Source organism: Malus domestica, chromosome 01 (genome assembly GCF_042453785.1).
Source record: "Malus domestica chromosome 01, GDT2T_hap1".
Lineage (NCBI taxonomy): Eukaryota > Viridiplantae > Streptophyta > Magnoliopsida > Rosales > Rosaceae > Malus > Malus domestica.
The window spans coordinates 1,810,421-1,833,065 of NC_091661.1; the positions used below are offsets into that span (position 1 = coordinate 1,810,421).

At 40.2% G+C, this 22,645-nt stretch overlaps 1 protein-coding gene across 1 annotated transcript; it reads right to left on the reverse strand.

Annotated features, from left to right (window-relative positions):
- Positions 1-617: 617 nt before the first annotated feature.
- LOC103426540 (cyclin-dependent kinase E-1-like) lies at positions 618-19,567 on the reverse strand. Its single transcript, XM_029098270.2, has 16 exons — positions 19,138-19,567; positions 18,858-18,968; positions 18,647-18,750; positions 18,507-18,549; positions 18,290-18,388; positions 11,576-11,645; positions 6,033-6,127; positions 5,860-5,893; positions 5,695-5,779; positions 5,420-5,497; positions 4,044-4,091; positions 3,552-3,584; positions 3,220-3,325; positions 2,185-2,397; positions 1,960-2,083; positions 618-1,057 (listed from the first exon to the last, which is right to left on the reverse strand). Exons 1-15 carry the CDS (start codon positions 19,393-19,395, stop codon positions 2,015-2,017), a joined length of 1,446 nt encoding a protein of 481 aa, XP_028954103.1. The 5' UTR covers positions 19,396-19,567; the 3' UTR covers positions 618-1,057; positions 1,960-2,014.
- Between the last annotated feature and the right edge of the window lie 3,078 nt (positions 19,568-22,645).

Below are 22,645 nucleotides of genomic sequence, written 5' to 3' on the forward strand. Positions count from 1 at the left end.
TGGTTTTTTTTTTTTTTTTAACTTTTCATTATTATTTTAATATTTAAAAATATTAAATGATTTTTTTTTAATAATTTTTTAATAGAAAATGGGTCCCGGATCAAGCTACGTCATCAATTAACTAAGAAATTAACAGAAAAACTGACGGAGGTATGACATTGGCACAAATTCGTAAGATGAGGTATGATATTGTCAATTTTAAAAGATGAGGTATGAAAGTATCGTGACACCAATAGTTGAGGTAGTTTTTTGTACTTTACCCTTATTCCAAATATGTAATGATACACAATTGAGAGTTTGCATTTTAGCATGTCACAAAGACATAATTTCATACAAGCTCTATAAATGAGAAACATGTTGACATTTTGTGCCATAAATGGACTTGTAGATGCTTATACTGTAAAGAAAAGTAAAAAATTTAAGTGTTTCTACTAAAAAAAAAAAAGTAAAAAACTTGTGCAAATATATGAAAATGACCTAAATAACCTTGAACACAGCACATGACTTGTATCGGATGGAAAATTTAACCGAGTTAAGATGAGATGACAACTTAATGATTTTGTAAAATTGGTCTGACAAATTGCTTAAAATTTTAGTTTATATGACAAATTAAAAAATATGAACAAATTCATATGACATTTCAAAAATTTTCCCTTCGAAGAAAATATTACAATTGTTTGTTTCTCTAAATCACTATTCTTCTTAAGATACATACAAACATATGTAACAGAGTGAGAGTCCCAGTCAAAGTTGATGAAAATCTCACCCAAAAACAAATGTGTTTCTATATTCTCCCCTACCATCACTCCTTTCTCTGTTTTCTCTATTAGTGAGGATTCAATAATACTTAAAAGTTCGTCGATGCGGCAGCCACACGAACTTCTCCAACTACTGTTTTTCTTGCTTAACAACAAACTTGTACAGAAATCGAGTCACAATTTGCTAGTGTACACTGATATACAGGAGCACCAGTTAGATTGCAGTAACTGAAATCTTCGTCCCACTGCACCAACCAGCATTCCAAGACTAACCGAATACCCTCTACAGCATCCCATCTCTGACAGAATAAACAAGAAACTGGTTATCCTTGATATATGGATTTGGAGGACACGAAATGCATGAATAAGATAAGAAGGTTCGAAGGATTTCATAATAGAATAAAATAAGTTATGCTGAAGTTCTTCATGAATCAATGGGACTCTAAACTTTTGCATCGTCCTTTTTCAGATCGTGCACGTGATTCAGTATTCTGGGTCAAAAGATACACAAATAAAACAAACCAGGTACATTTCAGAAAGTTGTGATGTGCTTGTCCGTTCCAGCAGATAATGCAAGTTATGGGTCGATAAAGGTTGTGGATCTAATGAAGAAAATTATGTTCCAAGGGCATATGACCAATTCAAGATCCCAGTATGTACCACACGGACTAGTGCAAAGTATCTGGTAGAAAGGTAAACCTCAGACTAATAAATCCAACAGAGGAGCTTCACATGCAGCCGTAGATGAAAGGTACCAAGAGCAGAATAGATAACAAGAGGAGCTTGTCAGGGTGGAAAGATGGAACTTGCAGTGTTATAATAGCAGATAATGTACGCAAATATGGGTTCCAGACTCCAGTTCATAAGACCCTCAAAACAAAACTTAAAAAGTATATTTCTGATCTTCAAAACAACAAAGCCTTATTTTTATGCAACAGTGAGACAAAAAAATGCAGTCCAATAAATAAAGAAAATAGTGACAAGATTATTGGTTATGGTTGATAGATTGTTTTCCCCCTTTTAATTTACAGGATTCTGAAATATTTAGGAAAACTGGTGATTCTGGGGACAGGCATTTGAAGATGAGAGTTCTAGATTTCAACCCCTAGTCTGTAAGATCAGTAAGTCCAATGTGTTCACCTTTTTTCCTTTTTAATGATGACGAGATCCCATCAAGCAAAGCATCAATAAAAAAACTAACCTTCATGAATTTCAGATCGCTCATGGCAACTAAAGTACAAAAGGTGCAATATTCCTCAGAAACGTCTGGATTTCTGCTGTGGAGGGTATCCCGTCATCCCCATTCCATTATCTTTCCTTCTCAACTGTATTGGAAAATAAAATAAAATAAAATAAAAAAACCAGCATTAATCAAGAGAAAGAAATACTCTAAAGGTCAAAACAATCTAGGCTCATCACAAAACACCTGCTGTTGGTGATGGGCCTGTGCTACACCACGCTGCATTGGCATGCCGGCAGGATTCATTGCACCACCCATCCCTGCCTGAGATGCAAGATTATAAGCAGTCATGCCCTGTGGCTGCATTCTTTGCAGGTTAAGCATCGGCCTGGGCACGGATCTGTTCATCCCTCCATGAGCAGCTGACATGTTTCCAGATAGTGCATTTCCAGTTGATACCTGGTCCAGATAATTGTATGATGGGCATGCACACGTAACATGATGAGCATGCACACGTACCATAGAGAATAAAGATTAAGATGCTAAACTTCCTACGTTTACTATGTGCAAACATGTTATTTTTCATGCATTACTCTTCTATGTAGGAAATCACTCAAAGATGAATTTGTTCTATGGGATGCAATATAAAGCAGATCAATAGTTGAAGAAACTCTAAGGTAAATTAATTCAGTCCTCTCAATAACAATTAAAGGGAAGAAAGCAAACGTGATACAATTAATTCAGTCCTTACAACAATAGATATGACCAGTTTCACTGAGGAATAAAACTAAAACCATCAACCAGCAGCTTGAAGTGAACAAAATGCAAAAAGGGCGGGAAGGAGATTCCAGGTTCTGACAGACGGACCTTGAACTAAACTAAAAGCGCTCCCCTCAACAGTATCAGTATCATCAAAGATTATGCTTCTTCCAAAACTAAACGTGCAGACGATTTCGACTCAGTAAACAATAGTTATCTACTAACAGGCAGAAAAAATATCGTAATTTCCTGTTCTACATCCAACATGTAACGCAAATCAAAATTCGTGAAAATTATAATGTTTTCAAGAATATATTATTTTAAAGTCTTACATATAACACCCCCAAAACTGTAGGCTACAAAATTGAGTAGCGTTCCATTATGTTTCTTTATTCCGGCCTTCACTACCGTTTATAAAATTCCAACTAGGTTTTTGTAAAAACCATGGTTAGCACTTCATTTAAACAGCTGCAGCTTTGGAACAGAAGAGTACTCATTCAGTTGTAAAACCACGAAACATACCGGTTGTGAAGGTTGAATGCTAGTTGTCCCTTCAAAATCTGTGGTTGTGTCTACCGGACGAGTAGGATAATTCACTACTTTCTCTCCTTGGGTAGGTACCAAAGCACTGATCATTGATAACATACATACCTGGTCAATATAAGAAATATGGGCGCACTATATGCTTACAACAGCATCTAGTATCTCCATTACAGTGTTTTCTTTTTCAAACTTTTAGGTGGTATTCATGAAAAGGTGGTCAAATAAATAGACTCAAAATGGTTGGCATATCATAAGGGAAAAGGTCCACAGCAAACAGGGGAAGTAAAAGTTAATAAAGAAGAAAACCTTACTTGCGTCCTGGTAGAGGTTCAAAACGAAAATACCTGAGAGAAAAATATGAATCTTTTTAGAAAGCAGTAACTTTTGGGTATGACAATTTTTATTTAAGAGTATCCAAATTGCAAATACTGTATTAATTAGTTTGTTAAAATAATCATTCACAGTTGTTACACCAGACTTTGATACTTGATTTTATGTTCTAAGAAACAATTCATGTTTTTGTGGTACCTATTAGAAGCCCCAAGATACCACTTGTTATTAAGATCCAAGCCAATAGCAGTTTGCATGTTTCTTTTTTACTTTTCTTTAACTCAGCACTTGAAACCAGTGTCTAAAATGATCTTTATTAAGTCTATGCTTCTTATTAAACCATTATGATAACTCACAAACACAGATATAGGGTTTACAACAGTGAAAGATAGGTATCAATAAATTATCAAAGAGGGTGAGGGAAAGGGAATGATAAGCATAATATGAGAGATATAGGAGACAAGAAGCTTTACTCATGCTCTAATGCTTGTGCAGCTGTTATACGCTTTCGAGGATCATATCTGCACACACAGTTGTTTGGGGGAAAAAACAGACAATCAATTTATCTTTCTTATGGAAAAAGTAATGCATGATAACCAGCAAAACCTTACAGATTACATGCCACTGTAACTAATTACAACAGGAACATATTTTAAGTTATAATTTCAACACTTTTTAAGTCAAGCAAGTGTAAATTTCAGAAGTTATCAAAACTTTAGCATGTATGATAAACATGAAGAGATTGTTTAATCCAACAGTTGGTTTTAACGAAAACAAAGCAGATGAAAAATTATTGTGTCAGAAGCTCCAACCTTCCCGGATCTTGAAAAAAAAAAAATAGTACAAAACATTAGCCCAGCACCAGGACAAGATAGGCAACCGATAGTAAAAAACGCCGCTTAAATTTGTAGATCCAAATTGACGCCCTTTACCTGCTTTTCGTAATTCATACACAAACTAGCTTGAAATATTTGAATTTACTTGTAACTTTTGGTTTACAACTTGTGGACAGAAAAAGCATGTCCATTATACTTATTAAGATTGAAACAAATTCACCACTGATTGACCCATGAGGAAGGCATGTCCGCTATACATGTTTAGTTGCTAACAGTTCTTCAAATAATTTATTAAAGTAATAGACATCTCACTGAAAAAACCAACTCCTAGTGACCAGATAAACATTCAAAATATGGGAATTAACATGATCGATCAACCTCACACTTTTATATAGCTCGTCAGTGAAATCCTAAGGAAAAGAATGTTCCAATAGTACCCTTCTAATTGTCATTTGACCTGGTATTTGCATGATAGTAAAGATAATCCCATCAAGGTCTTAAAATACTTTCTGTATTGTTGTACGCGGAAGGAAATAAGTGATGTTGACACTTTTCGAAGAGAGGTAACCTTTCTCTGAACCTTGGATGTAAAGATAAGAAACCTTGCTATAGTCCACAGGAATTATTCATTTTTTGCCCCTAATTATGTTGTTCTCATATCTAATCCTTGAATCTTCAATTATCAACATATATCTACACTTTTATGGTCAAGACTCAAGAGACCATGTATGTTCAAAGATTCCATACGATGATACTGTATTAGCAATTAAGAGGGCACTCACTTCATGAATCTTATTAAAACAATTCAGGATGTATCCTCACTCCAAATTTGTAAGCATACGTTTGTACTTCGTAATTAGGATTCTAAACCTTTAAAAAAATTAGAAAAAAAAAAATGGTAAAATGAGAATTAGAATTTTTTGGATATAGTTAGTTTTGCAAGTGTTGTATTTCACTCTCCCTGTGCACAATTACAGAATGAGATTCTTGTAAATTTAAAAGGCAACACTTACTCAAGCATCTTAGATAGCAGGTCATATGCAGGACTTTTTGGAGAGAGGTTAACTACACTATACAACGCAGTATTATCACTGTCAAAAGCATACAGCAGGAAAAAAGAACTGGTTAGTTTGATCAAGGGAAGAACGAAAAAAAAAAATGAAGCCAAACATGGGAGATACAAGAGAATGACAAATTAGACAAAAATAATTCTTTCAGATTCCTATTTATATTCTTTTTTATGTCACACTAAACAAGTTTTGTATACATGAAATATGAGAAAGCTTACTATTTATGGCCTTGAATATGTTGTATATCTTGTTGCCATTGTGGAAGGTTCGCAAGTGCTGGCCACTTTTCTAGTGTAGGATGACCTGATGTGGTAACCGTCAACTGTAAGGTAGCTCCATGGAACATACAAAAGATAAATGGCCTAAAAGGTAAAACAAATTACCCAAGACCTTGAATATCTTGTCAAGTTGATCAAGCTGCACAAGTGAACGCTATTACTAGAAGATATGATAGGATCACGAAACTTAAAACAGTACTAGTAATAAAAGTGGTCAAATATGTAAAAACAGTTGAGGATAAAAGTTGTGAATGAAAATACAAACAACGTTTCACAACCTGAAAAGGGTTTGGTGTAGCTTTGACTTCTGCGCCTTGAAATAATGGCTTCAAAGTCAAAAGCTCAGCAAAGATGCATCCGACAGCCCACATATCTAAATTATATATTAAGAAAACATTGTGTTTTTTAAATTAATCAGCTCATATAATTCAAAATACCAGAGAAAACCATTACATCATCACAAGAAAATATACAACAACAACAAAGCCTTTTCCCACTAAGTGGGGTCGGCTATATGAATCCTAGAACGCCATTGCGCTCGGTTTTGTGTCATGTCCTCCGTTAGATCCAAGTACTCTAAGTCTTTTCTTAGGGTCTCTTCCAAAGTCTTCCTAGATCTTCCTCTACCCCTTCGGCCCTGAACCTCTGTCCCGTGGTCACATCTTCGAACCTGAGCGTCAGTAGGCCTTCTTTGCACATGTCCAAACCACCGTAACCGATTTTCTCTCCTCTTTCCTTCAATTTCGGCTACTCCTACTTTACCTCGGATATCCTCATTCCTAATCTTATCCTTTCTCGTGTGCCCACACATCCAACGAAGCATCCTCATCTCCACTACACCTACGTGTTGATGCTTCACCGCCCAACATTCTATGCCATACAGCATTGCCGGCCTTATTGCCGTCCTATAAAATTTTCCCTTGAGCTTCAGTGGCCTACGACGGTCACACAACACGCCGGATGCACTCTTCCACTTCATCCATCCAGCTTGTATTCTATGGGTGAGATCTCCATCAAATTCTCCGTTCTTTTGCAAGATAGATCCTAGGTAGCGAAAACGGTCGCTCTTTGGTATTTCCTGATCTCCGATCCTCACCTCTAACTCATTTTGGCCTCCGTTTGCCCTGAACTTGCACTCCATATATTCTATCTTTGATCGGCTTAGGCGAGGACCTTTAGATTACAACACTTCTCTCCAAAGGTTAAGCTTCTCGTTTACCCCTTCCTACGTTTCATCTATCAACACTATATCGTTTGCGAAAAGCATACACCAAAGAATATCATCTTAAATATTAAGTTTGTGATATTCGCTAGATTGCTCTGGTCATTAGTGTGGATAAGTATGTAAATGGATAGAGACAGGAAGAAAACACAAGATGTACGTGGTTTACACAGTATATAGGTTCAAGCTCTCCTTTAGTGAGTACCAGTGAATGATTTAGTACAAATGACATTAGGAAATATTGTGGAAGAATGATCTCGTAATCACGAAACTTTTAAGTACCGAAGTGTGGTATCGTCTTCACTTGCCTTATCTATCTCATAGGTAGATGTGGCATCTTCTTTGGAAGTACTCTTCCTCCCTCCAGGGGTGGTATCTTTAACTGGTGGAGATGCACAAGGTAATGTATCAATTTCACTTGACGCTTACTTGTAGTTTCAGGCTTGGTCAAGCGCGATACAAACCATGTAGTAGGAGTCCCCCAAGTCGCCGAGCTAGGGGATCTGCTGAAAGAGATGACAGATAAGGTAAGCAATCAGAGCTCCAAGCAATCAGTCCCAGATCAGAAGTTTGATTTCGAGTTCCGGCTGATTGTTATCCTTCTCCTTATCTTGCAGGTAGCATGAAGGATAAAGAGAAGAAAAGGAGAAAATGTGATATGAGATACTTTTGCTTTTGAAGAAGTAACTTTCCACAGGCTTATTCTTGAACTGAGCTGGAGGGTTTTCTTGTTTCCGCCAGAGTATAAGGCCGACTGAAGAATTTGAGGGTCAAAACAAGTCCATCAAATCTAGAGTACGTTCGACCTTGCTGATATGGGATACTTTTGCTGTTGACAAAGTAGTGGATGTATCGGCACGTGTTCTGTTGCGCTTGTCTCCACATGCTTCCTTGTATCCTTCTCACTTGCCCTATTTGTTCCTCAGGCAGATGTGGTATCTTCTCGGGAAGCATCAGATGTTGAAGATGAGTACTCGAGAGCAATGGGGTTCCAGGCAGTCAGTTTCGGACTGGAAGCTTGATTCCAAGTGCTGACTGATTGCTCTCTTTCTCCTTGTCTTGCAAGTAAGAACAAGGCCAAAGGAAAAGACAGGGAAAAAGCATGATATGGGATACTCTTGCTTTTAACCCTGATGATATGAGATATTCTTGCTCTAGTGTAGCTTGTTTGCAGAGGTATTCTCGGGGGGAAAGAAAGCTGAGTATTTCGAGAGGCTTCGTTGGGAGTGCCCTCTCAGATATGAGGAAGGGTTGAGCATTTTTGCAGGTCTGCCTGTCCGTTGAGGATGAAGGTCGACATATATAGGAGTCTCCCTAACAATGAGTAATACTATTCTTTTACCCTGCTTGGTCATAGCACGGTAGTGGGAGCTGCCAACTTCACGTGTTTTAACTCTGTCAGAGCACTTTGAAAAAGTGGTCTGTGGTATCTGGAAAGCTGATGTTACGTGTGAAGATTACAGACAAGCTTTATCCAAGGAGATCTAGCTCTCGAAGTTGAGAAAGCGGTGCCTCTTCAGTTTTCGAACAAGCAATCCTGTCGGGGATCTGTCTCTCGAGATTCGGAGAACGGTGCCTCTTCGATTTTTGAGAAAGCAATCCTGCTAGGAGTCTGGCTCTCGAAATTCGGAGAACGGTGTCTCGTCGCTTTTTGAGAAAGTAATCATGTTGGGAGTCTGGCTCTCGAGATTCGGAGGACGGTGCCTCTTCGATCTTGAAGCAAGCAATCTTGTTGGGAGTGTTTTCTCGAATGTGAGTAAAGGTTAGGCCTGTTTGCTAGTCGACCTTGCCACGGAGCACAGAGGTTGACCCACAGGGACTTTCCAATTATCCAGCAATGGTCATGTTCCTTTACCCTTGTGGGTAATAATATGGTAGCTAGACCTTCAAAATTTATGTGTCTAAACTTTATTAGTGCTGTTTCTTTGCTATTCTTTTACCCTTCTTGGTCATAGCGATGTAATGGGAGCTGCAAGCTTCACGTGTCTAAACTTTGTCAAAGATTTTTGGCAAAGTTATCTGTGGTACCCGTGAGTTGATGTTGTGTGTGGAAAGTGAATGATTGAACAGTAACATTCACGTACTTTCTACTTCACTAGAAATCTTCGACAGAATGCCCGTAATTTCCGCAAAGTTGAGTGTGCATGTGACAGGTGCTGACAAGGCTGAAAAAGCAGGTGCCTCTTCGATTTCTGAGATCGGCCCTCGTGGTCTCTGAGCAGCCCAGCTTTTGAGAAAGCAAGCGCCTCTTCGATTTCTGCGATCGACCTTCGTGGTCTTTGAGCAGCCCAGCTTTTGAGAAAGCAAACGCCTCTTCGATTCCTAAGATCGGCCCTCGTGGTCTCTGAGCAGCCCAGTTTTTGAGAAAGCAAACGCCTTTTCAATTTCTGAGCAGGCGCCTCTTTGATTTCTGAAGCTCCATCGAGTGCGGATTTTTATAGAGGCTGATATTAATTTCCAAAGCACACTTGAATCTCCACCAGTAGAAGCTCCCTTCTTGCATTTCTAAGATCTTGATTTGTCCGACCTCTTTTCTCTTCAACACCTTTGAAAATGTCTGGCCCCTCCGACCGTCGTTTTGACTTGAACCTTGTTGAAGAGGTAGCCACGCCTTCTCCAGACAACATATGGCGCCCATCCTTCTTATCCCCTACTGGTCCTCTTACCGTTGGGGATTCCGTGATGAAGAATGATATGACCACTGCGGTGGTGGCCAGGAACCTTCTCACTCCCAAAGATAACAGACTACTTTCCAAACGGTCTGATGAGTTGGCTGTTAAGGATTATCTGGCTCTCAGTGTTCAGTGTGCAGGTTCTGTGTCTAATATGGCCCAACGCCTATTTGCTCGAACCCGCCAAGTTGAATCATTGGCGGCTGAAGTGATGAGTCTCAAATAGGAGATTAGAGGGCTCAAGCATGAGAATAAACAGTTGCACCGGCTCGCTCATGACTATGCTACAAACATGAAGAGGAAGCTTGACCAGATGAAGGAATCTGATGGTCAGATTTTACATGATCATCAGAGGTTTGTGGGTTTGTTCCAAAGGCATTTATTGCCTTCATCTTCTGGGGCTGTACCGCGTAATGAAGCTCCAAATGATCAACCTCCGATGCCTCCTCCTTCTAGGGTGCTGTCCAGTACTGAGGCTCCGAATGATCCCCCTCCGGTGCCTTCTCTTTCTGGGGCTCTGCCGACTGCTGAGACTTCTCCTAAGCAACCTTTGTGAAGGCTCCCTCTTGTTTGTTTATTTTGACTCGTGTATATGTACATATTTGTAACTTCTTAGAGATATCAATAAATAAGCTTTGTTTCATTTCAACGTATTGTGTTAAATACACCAAAGCCTTATTCACTAAGTTCTTTGAATTTTTCTTTTGTTGAAGCTTGTATGTTGAAGCTTTGTGAGTGGAGCATGTATGTTGAGGTAGTGTTCCCTTAATTTCCCGAGTGAGGAAAACTTCTCGATTGGAGACTTGAAAAATCCAAGTCACTGAGTCGGGTCGGCTATATGAATCTTAGAACGCCATTGTGCTCGATCCTGTGTCATGTCCTCCGTTAGATCCAAGTACTCTAAGTCTTTTCTTAGAGTCTCTTCCAAAATTTTCCTAGGTCTTCCTCTACCCCTTCGGCCCTGATCCTCTGTCCCGTAGTCGCATCTTCTAACCGGAGCGTCAGTAGGCCTTCTTTGCACATGTCCAAACCACCGTAACCGATTTTCTCTCAGTTTTCCTTCAATTTCGGCTACTCCTACTTTACCTCGGATATCCTCATTCCTAATCTTATCCTTTCTCGTGTGCCCACACATCCAACGAAGCATCCTCATCTCCGCTACACCCATTTTGTGTACGTGTTGGTGCTTCACCGCCCAACATTCTGTGCCATACAACATCGCCGGCCTTATTGCCGTCCTATAAAATTTTCCCTTAAGCTTCAGTGGCATACGACGATCACACAACACGCCGGATGCACTCTTCCACTTCATCCATCCAGCTTGTATTCTATGGTTGAGATCTCCATCTAATTCTCCGTTCTTTTGCAATATAGATCCTAGGTAGCGAAAACGGTCGCTCTTTGGTATTTCCTGATCTCCGATCCTCACCCCTAACTCATTTTGGCCTCCATTTGCACTGAACTTGCACTCCATATATTCTGTCTTTGATCGGCTTAGGCGAAGACCTTTAGATTCCAACACTTCTCTCCAAAGGTTAAGCTTCGCATTTACCCCTTCCTGAGTTTCATCTATCAACACTATATCGTCTGCGAAAAGCATACACCAAGGAATATCATCTTGAATATGTCCTGTTAACTCATCCATTACCAACGCAAAAAGGTAAGGACTTAAGGATGAGCCTTGATGTAATCCACAGTTATGGGGAAGCTTTTGGTTTGTCCTTCATGAGTTCTTACAGCAGTCGTTGCTCCTTCATACATATCCTTTATAGAAAATATAAATAAAAAAAAAAAAAACAAAGCGGCAGGCCTACAGAAACTATTCAGCATAACCAGGTACCTATGAATACATGCTCATGATTGTAATCACATGTTAACCATATGGGCTTAATACAAATAGAGTAAATAACTTGGTGTAGGAGGATACCAACAGCACTTGTATAGTGCTTAGCCCCAAGGAGCAATTCCGGTGCACGGTACCAAATGGTTACCACAACCTGCAAGTAATACAGCTAACTTATTACAGTTATAATTACTTTTTCAATGCAAGTGGATAATAGCAATAAATTAGGGGTACAAAAAGGTTTTATTACTCAAAACAATAAGAAAAGGGCATTGATCAAGTATACTAGCTGCAACATGAAAACGCAGATAAAAATACTTACAAGATTTAACAAACCAATAATGGAAAAAAGTGAGAAACAAATTACAGAAAAATATATAAAAAAGATCAACAAACAGATCATCTTCAATTCAACCACTGAAGGCTCAGTGACTTTGAAAATCCTAGCAATTCACCCCACTCTCAGGTGCATGACTCTGTCACTAACAAGACTTTAAACGGCAAGGTGTAAGCCTTGTGGCATTGAAGTGTAAGCTTTCTGAAAGAAACATTTTAATTAAAAAAAATATTAATTACAAAAATATAATCTGCAAGTATGTATGTATAAGTTATATATATGATGTAGATATCCTCACTGTATTCTACCGTTATGCTTTTGTTCAAGTCTTCTCATAGTAAGAGTGTAATTTATTTAAAATTACAAGATTAGGCATCTTCCATTATAATATTAGTAGTTGTTCTACATTGATATTTAGGTCTCAAAAGTTTAGTTATGAATCACACTGAAATATTTTCATAGCTAAAACTATTTTCAAGTGGAAGTGTGCTGCACATATGTAACATTACTTTGCTGGTCACTACATGGGACCATAGTCTTTTATTTCTGATACTAAAACACCACAAGCCCAAGACCAGAAAACCCAAAATGAAGCACAGTGCTTCCACAAAGGAGGAGCCCCAACTGAGGATGACACCGTTTCTCTTCTTTCTTGTGTGGGTTTCATCTCTTCTTTCAGTCAACGCCTTGCGCTGCCACATGGAAGATGGCATGGGCCTCTTGCCACTTGTCATCAAGGCATGCATTTTTACTGGCTTTCGGTAAATGCGAAGCTTAACCTTTGGAGAGAAGTGTTGGAATCTAAAGGTCTTCGCCTAAGTCGATCAAAGACAGAATATATGGAGTGCCAGTTCAGTGCAAATGGAGGCCAAAATGAGTTAGGGGTGAGGATCAGAGATCGGGAAGTACCTAAGTGTGACCGCTTTCGCTACCTAGGATCTATCTTGCAAAAGAACGGAGAATTAGATGGAAACCTTAACCATAGAATACAAGCTGGATGGATGGAGTGGAAGAGTGCATCTGGTGTTTTGTGTGATCGCCGTATGCCATTGAAGCTCAAGGGAAAATTTTATAGGACAGCAATAAGGTTGGCAATGTTGTATGGTACGGAATGTTGGGTGGTGAAGCATCAACACGTACATAAAATGGGTGTAGCGGAGATGAAGATGCTTCGCTGGATGTGTGGGCACACGAGAAATGATAAGATTAGGAATGAGGATATCCGAGTTAAAGTAGGAGTAGCCGAAATTGAAGGAAAGATAAGAGAAAATCAGTTACGGTGGTTTGGACATGTGCAAAGAAGGCCTACTGATGCTCCGGTTAGAAGATGCGACTACGGGACAGGTACAGGGCCGAAGGGGTAGAGGAAGACCTAGGAAAACTTTGGAAGAGACTCTACGAAAAGACTTAGGGTACTTAGATCTAACGGAGGACATGACACATAACCAAGCGCAATGGCGTTCTAGGATTCATACAGTCGACCCCACTTAGTGGGAAAAGGCTTTGTTGTTGTTGTTGTTGTTGTTGCTCCAACCCACAACCCAAGGTGACTTTTTATACAGTGGTCACTAATATAATCATATTGAGACCACCCAATTATTGCCCCAACCAAAGATGACTTTAATGGAAGCTAAAATCTCAGTAACCACTTTATCCCATATAAAGAACGCACACAGGACATACTTCCACAGCAAGTGAATGGCAACCTTTAGCGAATTTCAATTAGATTAGAAATTGCTTTCCTTCTTGAAGTTATGGTTATTGTGAAGATATGAATGCATTAGTGCCAATGGTAACAAACAGGAGTGTTTCTTACACCAAAACAAAAAGAAAAGGTGTTTGTACCATACTTAGGGCATCCGTATTTAGATCTCATATAAATACTCGGACGACTCAAATGTAATTATGTAATAAATGAAAGGGCAAATATGTAATAAGTGAGGAGCCCTTATTCTATAAAAGGACCCCTCACTCTCCTCATTAAGGGAGGCCAATTCTTAGGCCTAAGATCCCTAAAGCCTCACTCTCATGTTCAGAGCTCTCATCCTCAAAGAGAAGCTCTCTCCTTCACAATCCTCTCAGAGAAATACAATATCAGTGTGGATGTAGCCTAAACATTGGGGTGAACCACGATACATCTTGTGTTATTTACATTTCTTGCAGACTCACGGTCGGATTTACGTTGTTCCAAGACCCCTCCGATTTTGTGCATCAACATTTGGCGCCGTCTATAGGAATCGACACGAAAGCTATATCGGTTCTCTCTCAAATTTTCACCTCCACCGTGAAACTGCAGAAACCCAAGAACCCAGAAAACCTCACTCTTTGGGCTTTTCCATAAAACCTTCGCAGACTCTGTGCAATTTTAAGAAACCATCCAAAAACCCATTTTCCATCTCTGTTTGAAGAACACAGCTATCACCGCGCCTTTTCATGTCTCTCTCTCTCTCTCTCTCTCTCTCTCTCTCTAAACAATATAATCAGTTCTAGGTGTAAAGACAAAGAGAGGCTTTGGTTGGAATTTGTGAAAGGATAAGCATGTAGAAGCAAACCCATCATCTTCTCCGACAAGAGGAAGAGAAGATGAAGGACTCCTGCACTACTGCCTCCAGGACCCAGGAGGAACTCGATTGGATTTAGCAGAGCAGCCTCGCAGTACTGCCTCCTGCGCTCCAGTGAAATCCTCAGTGGACTGCTGCACTCGACCGCCGGCCACCATCACTTTTTCACCAAAATCTCAGCAAGCCACCGTCTTCCCTCTCTCTCTCTCTCGGCGAAGGGACAAAAGCGAAGTTGTGGAAGAGCTCGCGAAGACTGAGTTGCTGACTCGTAACTCATTCGCGAGGCTTGGCGCAAGAGGTTTGTTGCGACGGCAGAGCTGGCGAAGGCCACGGCGATGATGAGAGGGAGCGTGTGGAACCGTAGGACGGTACAGAGGCTACAGCAGCTGCTGATCTCGACCGTTGGATCGATGAAAGTCAAGCTTCTGCTGTGCTGTTGCATCGGATTCACGCTCATCGTGCTCGCCAGTCGATCAGCTTCTTCCCAGCTCTTTCTCGAGCTCTAGAGCTCTGCAATCAAATCAATGCACTCCGCATTCTGATCAAATCTCAGCCCTCCATTGTTAGCCTTGATGTAAATCTCAACCCCCTCACTCTCCTCTGTCGATTCGCCCCTTTAGATCTCTGCAAATCTTGTGGGGTACTGAAGTTGGATACTTGAATGGTAAAAATGGTAGCCGTTGAGTTTGGGTGCGCAGCTGCTGTACTATTTTTCCTTTTAATTATTGGCAGAGGTTACATGTGCAGAGGTTACATGTGTAGGTCCAGAGGTTATATGTGCAGTATTATCAGGCGGGTCCCATGTGCGGTGGTATGAAGGAGAAGGCGAAGGAGATCAAGAAGAAGGGGAAGTTGCTCAAAGGGTTGTCGAAGAACCTGGCGGCGTATTCTTAGATGGGTTTTGGACCGTTGGATTCTCAAGAGGGTTTGGTCGATCAACTTCAGGGGAAGATGATCTCGGAAAACGCTGAGGAATTATTGCTAAAACAATTAGAACAACTAAGAGCAGAGGAAAAGAATATTTCAGAAAAAGAAAAAGGGAAGAAATGGGCAGAGAAGGAGCTGAGAGATCAAGAAAAGCAAATGGGTGGTGTCAGACCAAAGAAGATGCCCACACTTTCATCATATGCATGTTCCCATTTTCTAAAAAAGAAAAAAAGAAAGCAGAAAAGGAAAAGCTGAAAAGAAGATGCTCCACTATTCCACTATCCCACGGGATAACATGATTAAAGATAAGAAGATGCCCACCTAGGTTCCCCGTCTCCATTTTCTGTTGGACTAGAAGATGCCCATCAACATGCTGAAAACATGTAATTTATTTTTCTTATCTTTCAAAGACATCTTTATAACCCCATCAGAGGGTAAAACAAAAAAAAATTTAAAAAAAAAAAAAAAAAAAACGGCAAGCCTAAAATAATAGGTTGGAATATTATGTGGAGAGCAAAGGCCCATATACCCAAAAGAGCCAGGCCCTCTATTATCACCAACCAGGTGATCAAAAGTACGTCCAGTACTACAAAAAATTATTCGGCAGCCAGGCCCTCTATTATCATCAATTAGGTGATCAAAAGTACGTCCAGCAGTACAAAAAATTATTCGGCAGCCAGGCCCTCTATTATCACCAACCATGTGATCAAAAGTACGCCCAGTACTACAAAAAATTATTCGGCAGCCTGTCGCTATTACCACCAACCAGGTGATCAAAAGTACACTCAGTACTCTAAAATTATACATGAGCATCACTCATGTCAATCATACATAGACATTCATGAGCATCATTCATGTCAACATTCATGAGCATCACTCATGTCAACATTCATGAGCATCACTCAAGTCAATCAACATAAACATTCATGAGCATCACTCATGTCAATCTAGCTTCAAAAGCTTTATTTACAGAGCTCTAGCTTCAAAGCTTCACTTGCAAAGCTTCACCTACAAAGCTTCATATGCAAAGCTTCAGTGTAAGGTATACAAATACCGCCTCCGAACAACCGCCACTTCGGCCCATACATGGATTCAATTTGAAGTCTACAGCCAACATACCCTATTGACTGAAGACTTGGGGGACTACACAATGTACCATATATTGGGCCTCATAAAAAATACTTGGGGGACTTAGCCCATTATTTATGTATTAAGGAGCGAACCCTTATTTTATAAAAATAACTCCCTCACTTTCATTAGAGAACACTCATTATTCATGTATTGAGAAGCGAGCCCTTATTCTATAAAAGGGACCCCTCACCATCATTAGAGAGCATCGCCGCCAGCTGAGCAACCGCCTCGCTGCAAGCATCAACTCTACCTCATTATTCATGTATTGAGGAGCGAGCTCTTATTTTATAAAAGGGACTCCCTTACCTGTATTAGAAAGCAACGCCGCAAATTGAGCAACCGTCTCGTCACGAGCATCACTCCTAACCCATTATTCATGTACTGAGAAGCGAGCCCTTATTTTATAAAAGGGACTCCTTCACCTTCATTAGAGAGCATCACCGCCAGTTAAGCAACCGCCTCACCGTGAGCATCACTCATAACCCATCACTTATGTATTAAGGAGCGAGCCCTTATTTTATAAAAATGACTCCTTCACCATCATTAGAGAGCATCGCCGCCTACTAAGCAACCGCCTCACCGCGAGCATCAACTCTAGCCCATCATTTATGTATTGAGGAGCGAACCCTTATTCTATAAAAGGGACTTCCTCACCTTCAACGCCACAAGCCGAGCCAACCAAAGCAACATAAGCCACAAACCGAGCAGCCTCGCAACATGTGCTACTTCTAATTGAGCACAGCCTCATATCGAGCATCAGTTCAAGACGACATCTAGTTACTTCGGCCCACACATGGACTGAATTTCAAGTCTCCAGCCAAAAGATTCTCTTGACTGAAGACTTGGGGGACTACTGTACCATACTTAGGGCCTCCGTATTTAGATCTCGTATAAATACTCGGGGGACTCAAATGTAGTTATGTAATAAATGAATGGGCAAATATGTAGTAAGTGAGGAGCCCTTATTCTATAAAAGGACCCATCACTCTCCTCATTAAGGGAGGCCAATTCTTAGGCCTGAGATCCCCAAAGCCTCACTCTCATGTTCAGAGCTCTCATCCTCACAGAGAAGCTCTCTCCCTCACAATCCTCTCAGAGAAATACAATATCAGTGTGGACGTAGCCCAAACATTGGAGTGAACCACGATACATCTTGTGTTATTTACATTTCTTGCAGATTCACGGTCGGATTTACATTGTTCCAAGACCCTTCCAGTTTTGTGCATCAACAAAAGGAAAAATGAAGAAAAGGAGAATCGAAAAGGAATAAATAATGCACTAAAAACCCAAAGTTTAATATAGTCGGGGAATCTAGAAACCATAATTCACGATACTCCAGAAGTTGACATTACTAGTTATGATACACCGAGACTTGAAGACAACAGGAATAGAACTATAGCATGATAGACTTAAAATACATCTATAAATCACAATAACTTTCTAAAAAATACAAAGAATCTCAATCATGCAGTGCGAGTCACTTGAATGGACTAATTTACTAAACTTTGAACTTAGCTCCTGTATTGACATAGGTGTTTAGTATATCTTATGCATATCACTATTGCTTAAGGAGAGGGATTCCAATTTTTATTAAAAATGGGGACCTACTGTGGGTGCCACTTTGCATTCTTTTACAACAATGTGAACTGTCTATTTTTCAAATCTCCATTCATAGATCATCCTTTTGAATTGGACCCCGCATGTAGTTCCCTTTTCTCCCCAAAAAATGAGGATCCCTCACCTTAAGTAACCTATATGCATATATATGAAGTTGAGAACACCACATACGCTCATAGAAAGATGGCATCTAAAGAACAAAATGATACAAACATGTCTCCTTACCCCATTTTCAGACAACGACTTTAAGGGAGCCTGATATATCCTTGCAAGTCCAAAATCCGCAATTTTCACAACTCCTTGCTCCTCTTTGTCGCCCATAACCTATGAGCAAAAAATGGGTAAATGTAGCAGACATTTATGCTCGTTCACACTTTGCAAGCAACATAAAGTCAAACAAAGTTGCATCAGGAAGAGAATGAAAAGGTTATACAAATCATACCAAGATATTAGATGGCTTTAAATCACGATGAATGATCCAGTTACTGCAAGGAAGGTTCCGCATAAGTAGTCAAACGATAATGTAGATACAGCAACAGAACAAAACATCAGCAGCGCAATGTCAAACAAATAAAACCATACCTATGGAGATAATTGAGTCCATTGAGCAGCTGCCAGAGCAATGTCTTAATAGTGTAATAATTGATTGCGTGATTAACTTTGTCTCTGTGATGTCTAATGATTTCCTGTGAAGCAAATGCACGCAACCCACGACATATTTCTTCCATCAGCGGAACTTGAAATCCCATTTCAATTGAAAGAAAGAAGAAAAGGGAAAACATCAGATACTCACATAAAGGTCATGTTCTGCGTAATCGAAAGCCAGATAGAGGGACATGTCTGTGTGGTTGATATGAACGTTCACGAGCTTCACCACATTCTCGTGCGATATTTCCCGCAGCAACTGAACCACCCAAAAACAGTTTTTTTATATTTTTTTAAGATTTTATCCAAACCCAAAAGCAAATTCTTCATTTTTCTTAATTTTTGAACAAAATTCCCAAACGAAATTTCGAAGGATAGCGTCTGTAATGCTTAAAATAAATAAATGGGACAAAAAGGATGAAGAAGACCATGATTTCACGGATGGCAGTGGGGGAGACGCCATCACCGTCCTTGGACTGCTTGAATTTCTTGATGGCGATGGATTTTCCGCGGTTGGACGGAGGAGACTTGGTCCTTGCAAGAAACACCAGGCCGTAGGTGCCTTCCCCGATCTTCCCTATCAGATCGTACTGTTGGAGCCACTCCGGCTTGTTACTATGACCACCGCCGTGGCTGTGGTTGTTGTTGTTATGGCCTCTGTTGCCGCTTGCGCCGCCGTCAACCATGCTGGGCTGGGCTGGGCTTCCACCGCCACTCCTCCACCTGTATCTGTACGTGTAGTAATTGGGAAGATAGGCAAATATCTCTCTTTGCTCACTGCTCTCTACCTCCTCCCCCTCTTGCTGGCGAGAAATTTTTTATTGTTACGGAATAGGGTCACTGTGAGAAGATAAATTTTATTTTTTAACTTATTAATATTGCAGTTCTTTTATATTAGTAATGTATTGTGTAAATTCTAATAGATTTAGGAATATCTCTTTATATTTCTGTTGACCCTAGAAATTACAAAGCCTACGTGGCGCGCAGGCCGAATATATTCTAAGCTAACTACGTCCTTCGGTGATTGCGGGGCGTGCCAACTCGTCGGCCGAGGCTCGGCCGAGGAGTAAATTTGATGATGCTGCGTTGGGTCGCGCTACTGACTTCTGCGTCTTGCGATTGCGGCCGAGAAAGGAACGCGTCTCGGCCTCTTGGGTTCTCGAGCCTGAAGACAAGGCTGCTATTTCTTACAAAGTTCACGAACCGAATTCGGCTTGCAATGTGCCGAATGTAATAACTGTAACACCTCACCTCGCCGAGAAGGCTAATGAGATGACCTCGACCAACAAGGATTCGAAAACCCTTCTCGACCGAGACTTGGATAGGCAATCGACCGTTCTCGCCGCAGTGCTGTTGATGCCAACGGAAGATACTGCGAGACCGACCGACTCTACGGTGACAGAGCTATCTATGCCGACTTAAGATATCACCGGTTGCTTCCACAGTGCTGTTGATGCCAACGGAAGATGTGTCAGCGAAAAAGGAAAAGAAAAAGATCTCAAGTTGTGAGAGTTTGCGCAGGGCAATTTTTGTGTTGATTTGCAGAGGCTTTTTCCATTGCTGAATGTCTTGTATTTATAGTAGCAGAACACCGAGCCCGAGTTCTAATCCTATTCGAACTAGGTTTCCCTCTCCGGATTAATGTTACCTCAATCAGTCCTATCTCTGCTAGGACTACGAATCTAGTCCTTAACTGAGCCGGATTCGCCTTCTAGTTTTACTGATCTCGTCGAGGGTCCCCATTGTATTAGGACTCGACTTGCACTCTGATTTAACCGATCTAGGCCTAGAAGCCCATGAGCTGGACGCCCCCATGACTCTCTCGCCGTACGTCTTCCAGGGCCGAAAGTGATCCCTCCCTCGGCCCAAACTGTTATTTTGGGCCCAAACAATTTCTAAAAGTTGTAATCCTAACAGCTAAGGAATTAACCTACCTCCTCCCCCTCTTGCTGGCGAGAAATTTTTTATTGTTACAGAATAGGGTCACCGTGAGAAGATAAATTTTATTTTTTAAGTTATTAATATTGCAGTTCTTTTATATTAGTAATGTGTTGTGTAAATTCTAATAGATTTAGGAATATCTCTTTATATTTCTAAAAGTTGTAATCCTAAAAGCTAAGGAATTAACCTACCCTATTATTATAAATAAAGACATATTGGGATGGAATAGAACACACCTCACAATTGCACATCTCTCTTCTCTCTACTATTGCCGCACCCCTCTCTCTATGGCCTGCCTCCATAATTATTTAGTAAAATTATGCCTACAACACGTTATCAGTACGCTCTTGACGCTGCACTAAAGAGAATTCAATCTTCAACTAAGGGAGTATTACGTTTTAATCATTCTTTTTATGATTAATTTATTATTTTATTAAATTGATCTACATGCTATTGATTCAATTTAATTTTTCTTTGTTGAATGTGATATAACGCATTGAAGATAAAATTTCAGCTTTCCGAGAAGGATCTTCAACAAATTCAAAGGCTTTTGTTGTTTTCTGCCAATCAGGTATGTTTAAAATAAAGGAAGATATTTGAAACAACCATGAAGCATGAAAACATTCCCCATGATGCATGAACCCCCTACATTTATATTTACATTCCAATATATATTGTATATGTTTCATATATTTGTCAATATATATATATACACGTTCCATGCATTACGCAATTTTTGCTATGTGGAATTTGTGAGTCAAAGAATCGAAAGAAATTAAAAGCAATTTAGGGTTTGTCAAACCTTAACTATGTCAAAAAACAAAAACAAAAAACAAATTTTGGGCAATGTGCGGCACCATTGCCGCACCTCCACCATGGCACCATCATAGTAGTAGCCCTTTGGGCCTTGCTGCAACCACATGGACAACCCCCAAGTCTTCGGCCTAGTTGACGTGCATAGGCCCAAAGCCCAATTTGCACCCTAAGGAAGCCCATAGACTTCCTGGCCCATCCTTGTGATCTCGGCCTAATCTACCAGCAAGCTTTGTGCTTGCTAGGCTTTCCATCTGCCATGGCCCGTGATTCTATATGCCAACCCATGTGGCTGGGCTTGTTCCACGAACACAGCCTCGCGTAAGCCAACCCGCAAGCTAGCCTCGGTTGGGCTTGCTCCTACGTCATGGTCTCGGCCCACATATGCCAGCAACTTGCTGCTAGGCTTAAAAACCCTCGACCATTGGCTTGCAACCACAAGTGGGTTGCCTTTTGCAGCCAACCCAAGCCCAAAACTCCTCTAGGGCTTTGCCCGACTCATAGCACCCAAGCCCAAACCCTTTTGGGCTATACTTTTTTTCGACCCAATGCTAATTTTTGGCATTCTAAATAATTTTAACCTGAATGTCATAATTATTTTTGCTTCTACGATCGACCCCGAATGGTCCCGATCTATTGAACTAACTAAAAGTGACCAGCAATCCATTAATCTGATAATTAATCCAAAATTAATGGCCTAAAGCCCACTTTTGGACATTAACGATTCAATAATTTATTTATCTTCTTTGAACCGTTGACTCACTTTCGTAGTCCCGAAACGCTCACACTTGAGTTCCTGAAGTAACTCAAGTCCACTACACTTAAATCAGCATATTGTATTATGTGTTCTTGAAGGAACCTCTCTTTTATGAACTAAACGTTCATAAACTAAAATTGAACCTGTAATTTCAAATTTAGTGTCTTTGAAACCAGAAGTTTTTATAAAACAATACACCCATGAAAACCCGACGTTTTTCATGAAAACCATGTCTTAGAACTAGAACGTTCTAACTTTGATGCTTATGGATGATTCATTCCCATATCACCAATCACAATCTTGTTCCCTCTAATTCTCTGGATTGTCGAACCATCATAAGTTCGATTTCCCTTATTTGGATATTTCTAATAGAAACCACTTTATGTAGGGTACAGGACGTGAATCTCCCCTTGACTATCAAGAAG

What these genes read in the sequence shown, in the direction of transcription:
- LOC103426540 (XM_029098270.2), bottom strand. Translation starts at nt 19,395, where the DNA reads ATGGTTGACGGCGGCGCAAGCGGCAACAGAGGCCATAACAACAACAAC. An exon ending in TAAAGCCATCTAATATCTTG is followed by an intron (nt 18,389 to 18,506) that starts GTATGATTTGTA and finishes TTTTGCTCATAG; the next exon opens with GTTATGGGCGACAAAGAGGA. An exon ending in CTACACCAAACCCTTTTCAG is followed by an intron (nt 5,894 to 6,032) that starts GTTGTGAAACGT and finishes TCACTTGTGCAG; the next exon opens with CTTGATCAACTTGACAAGAT.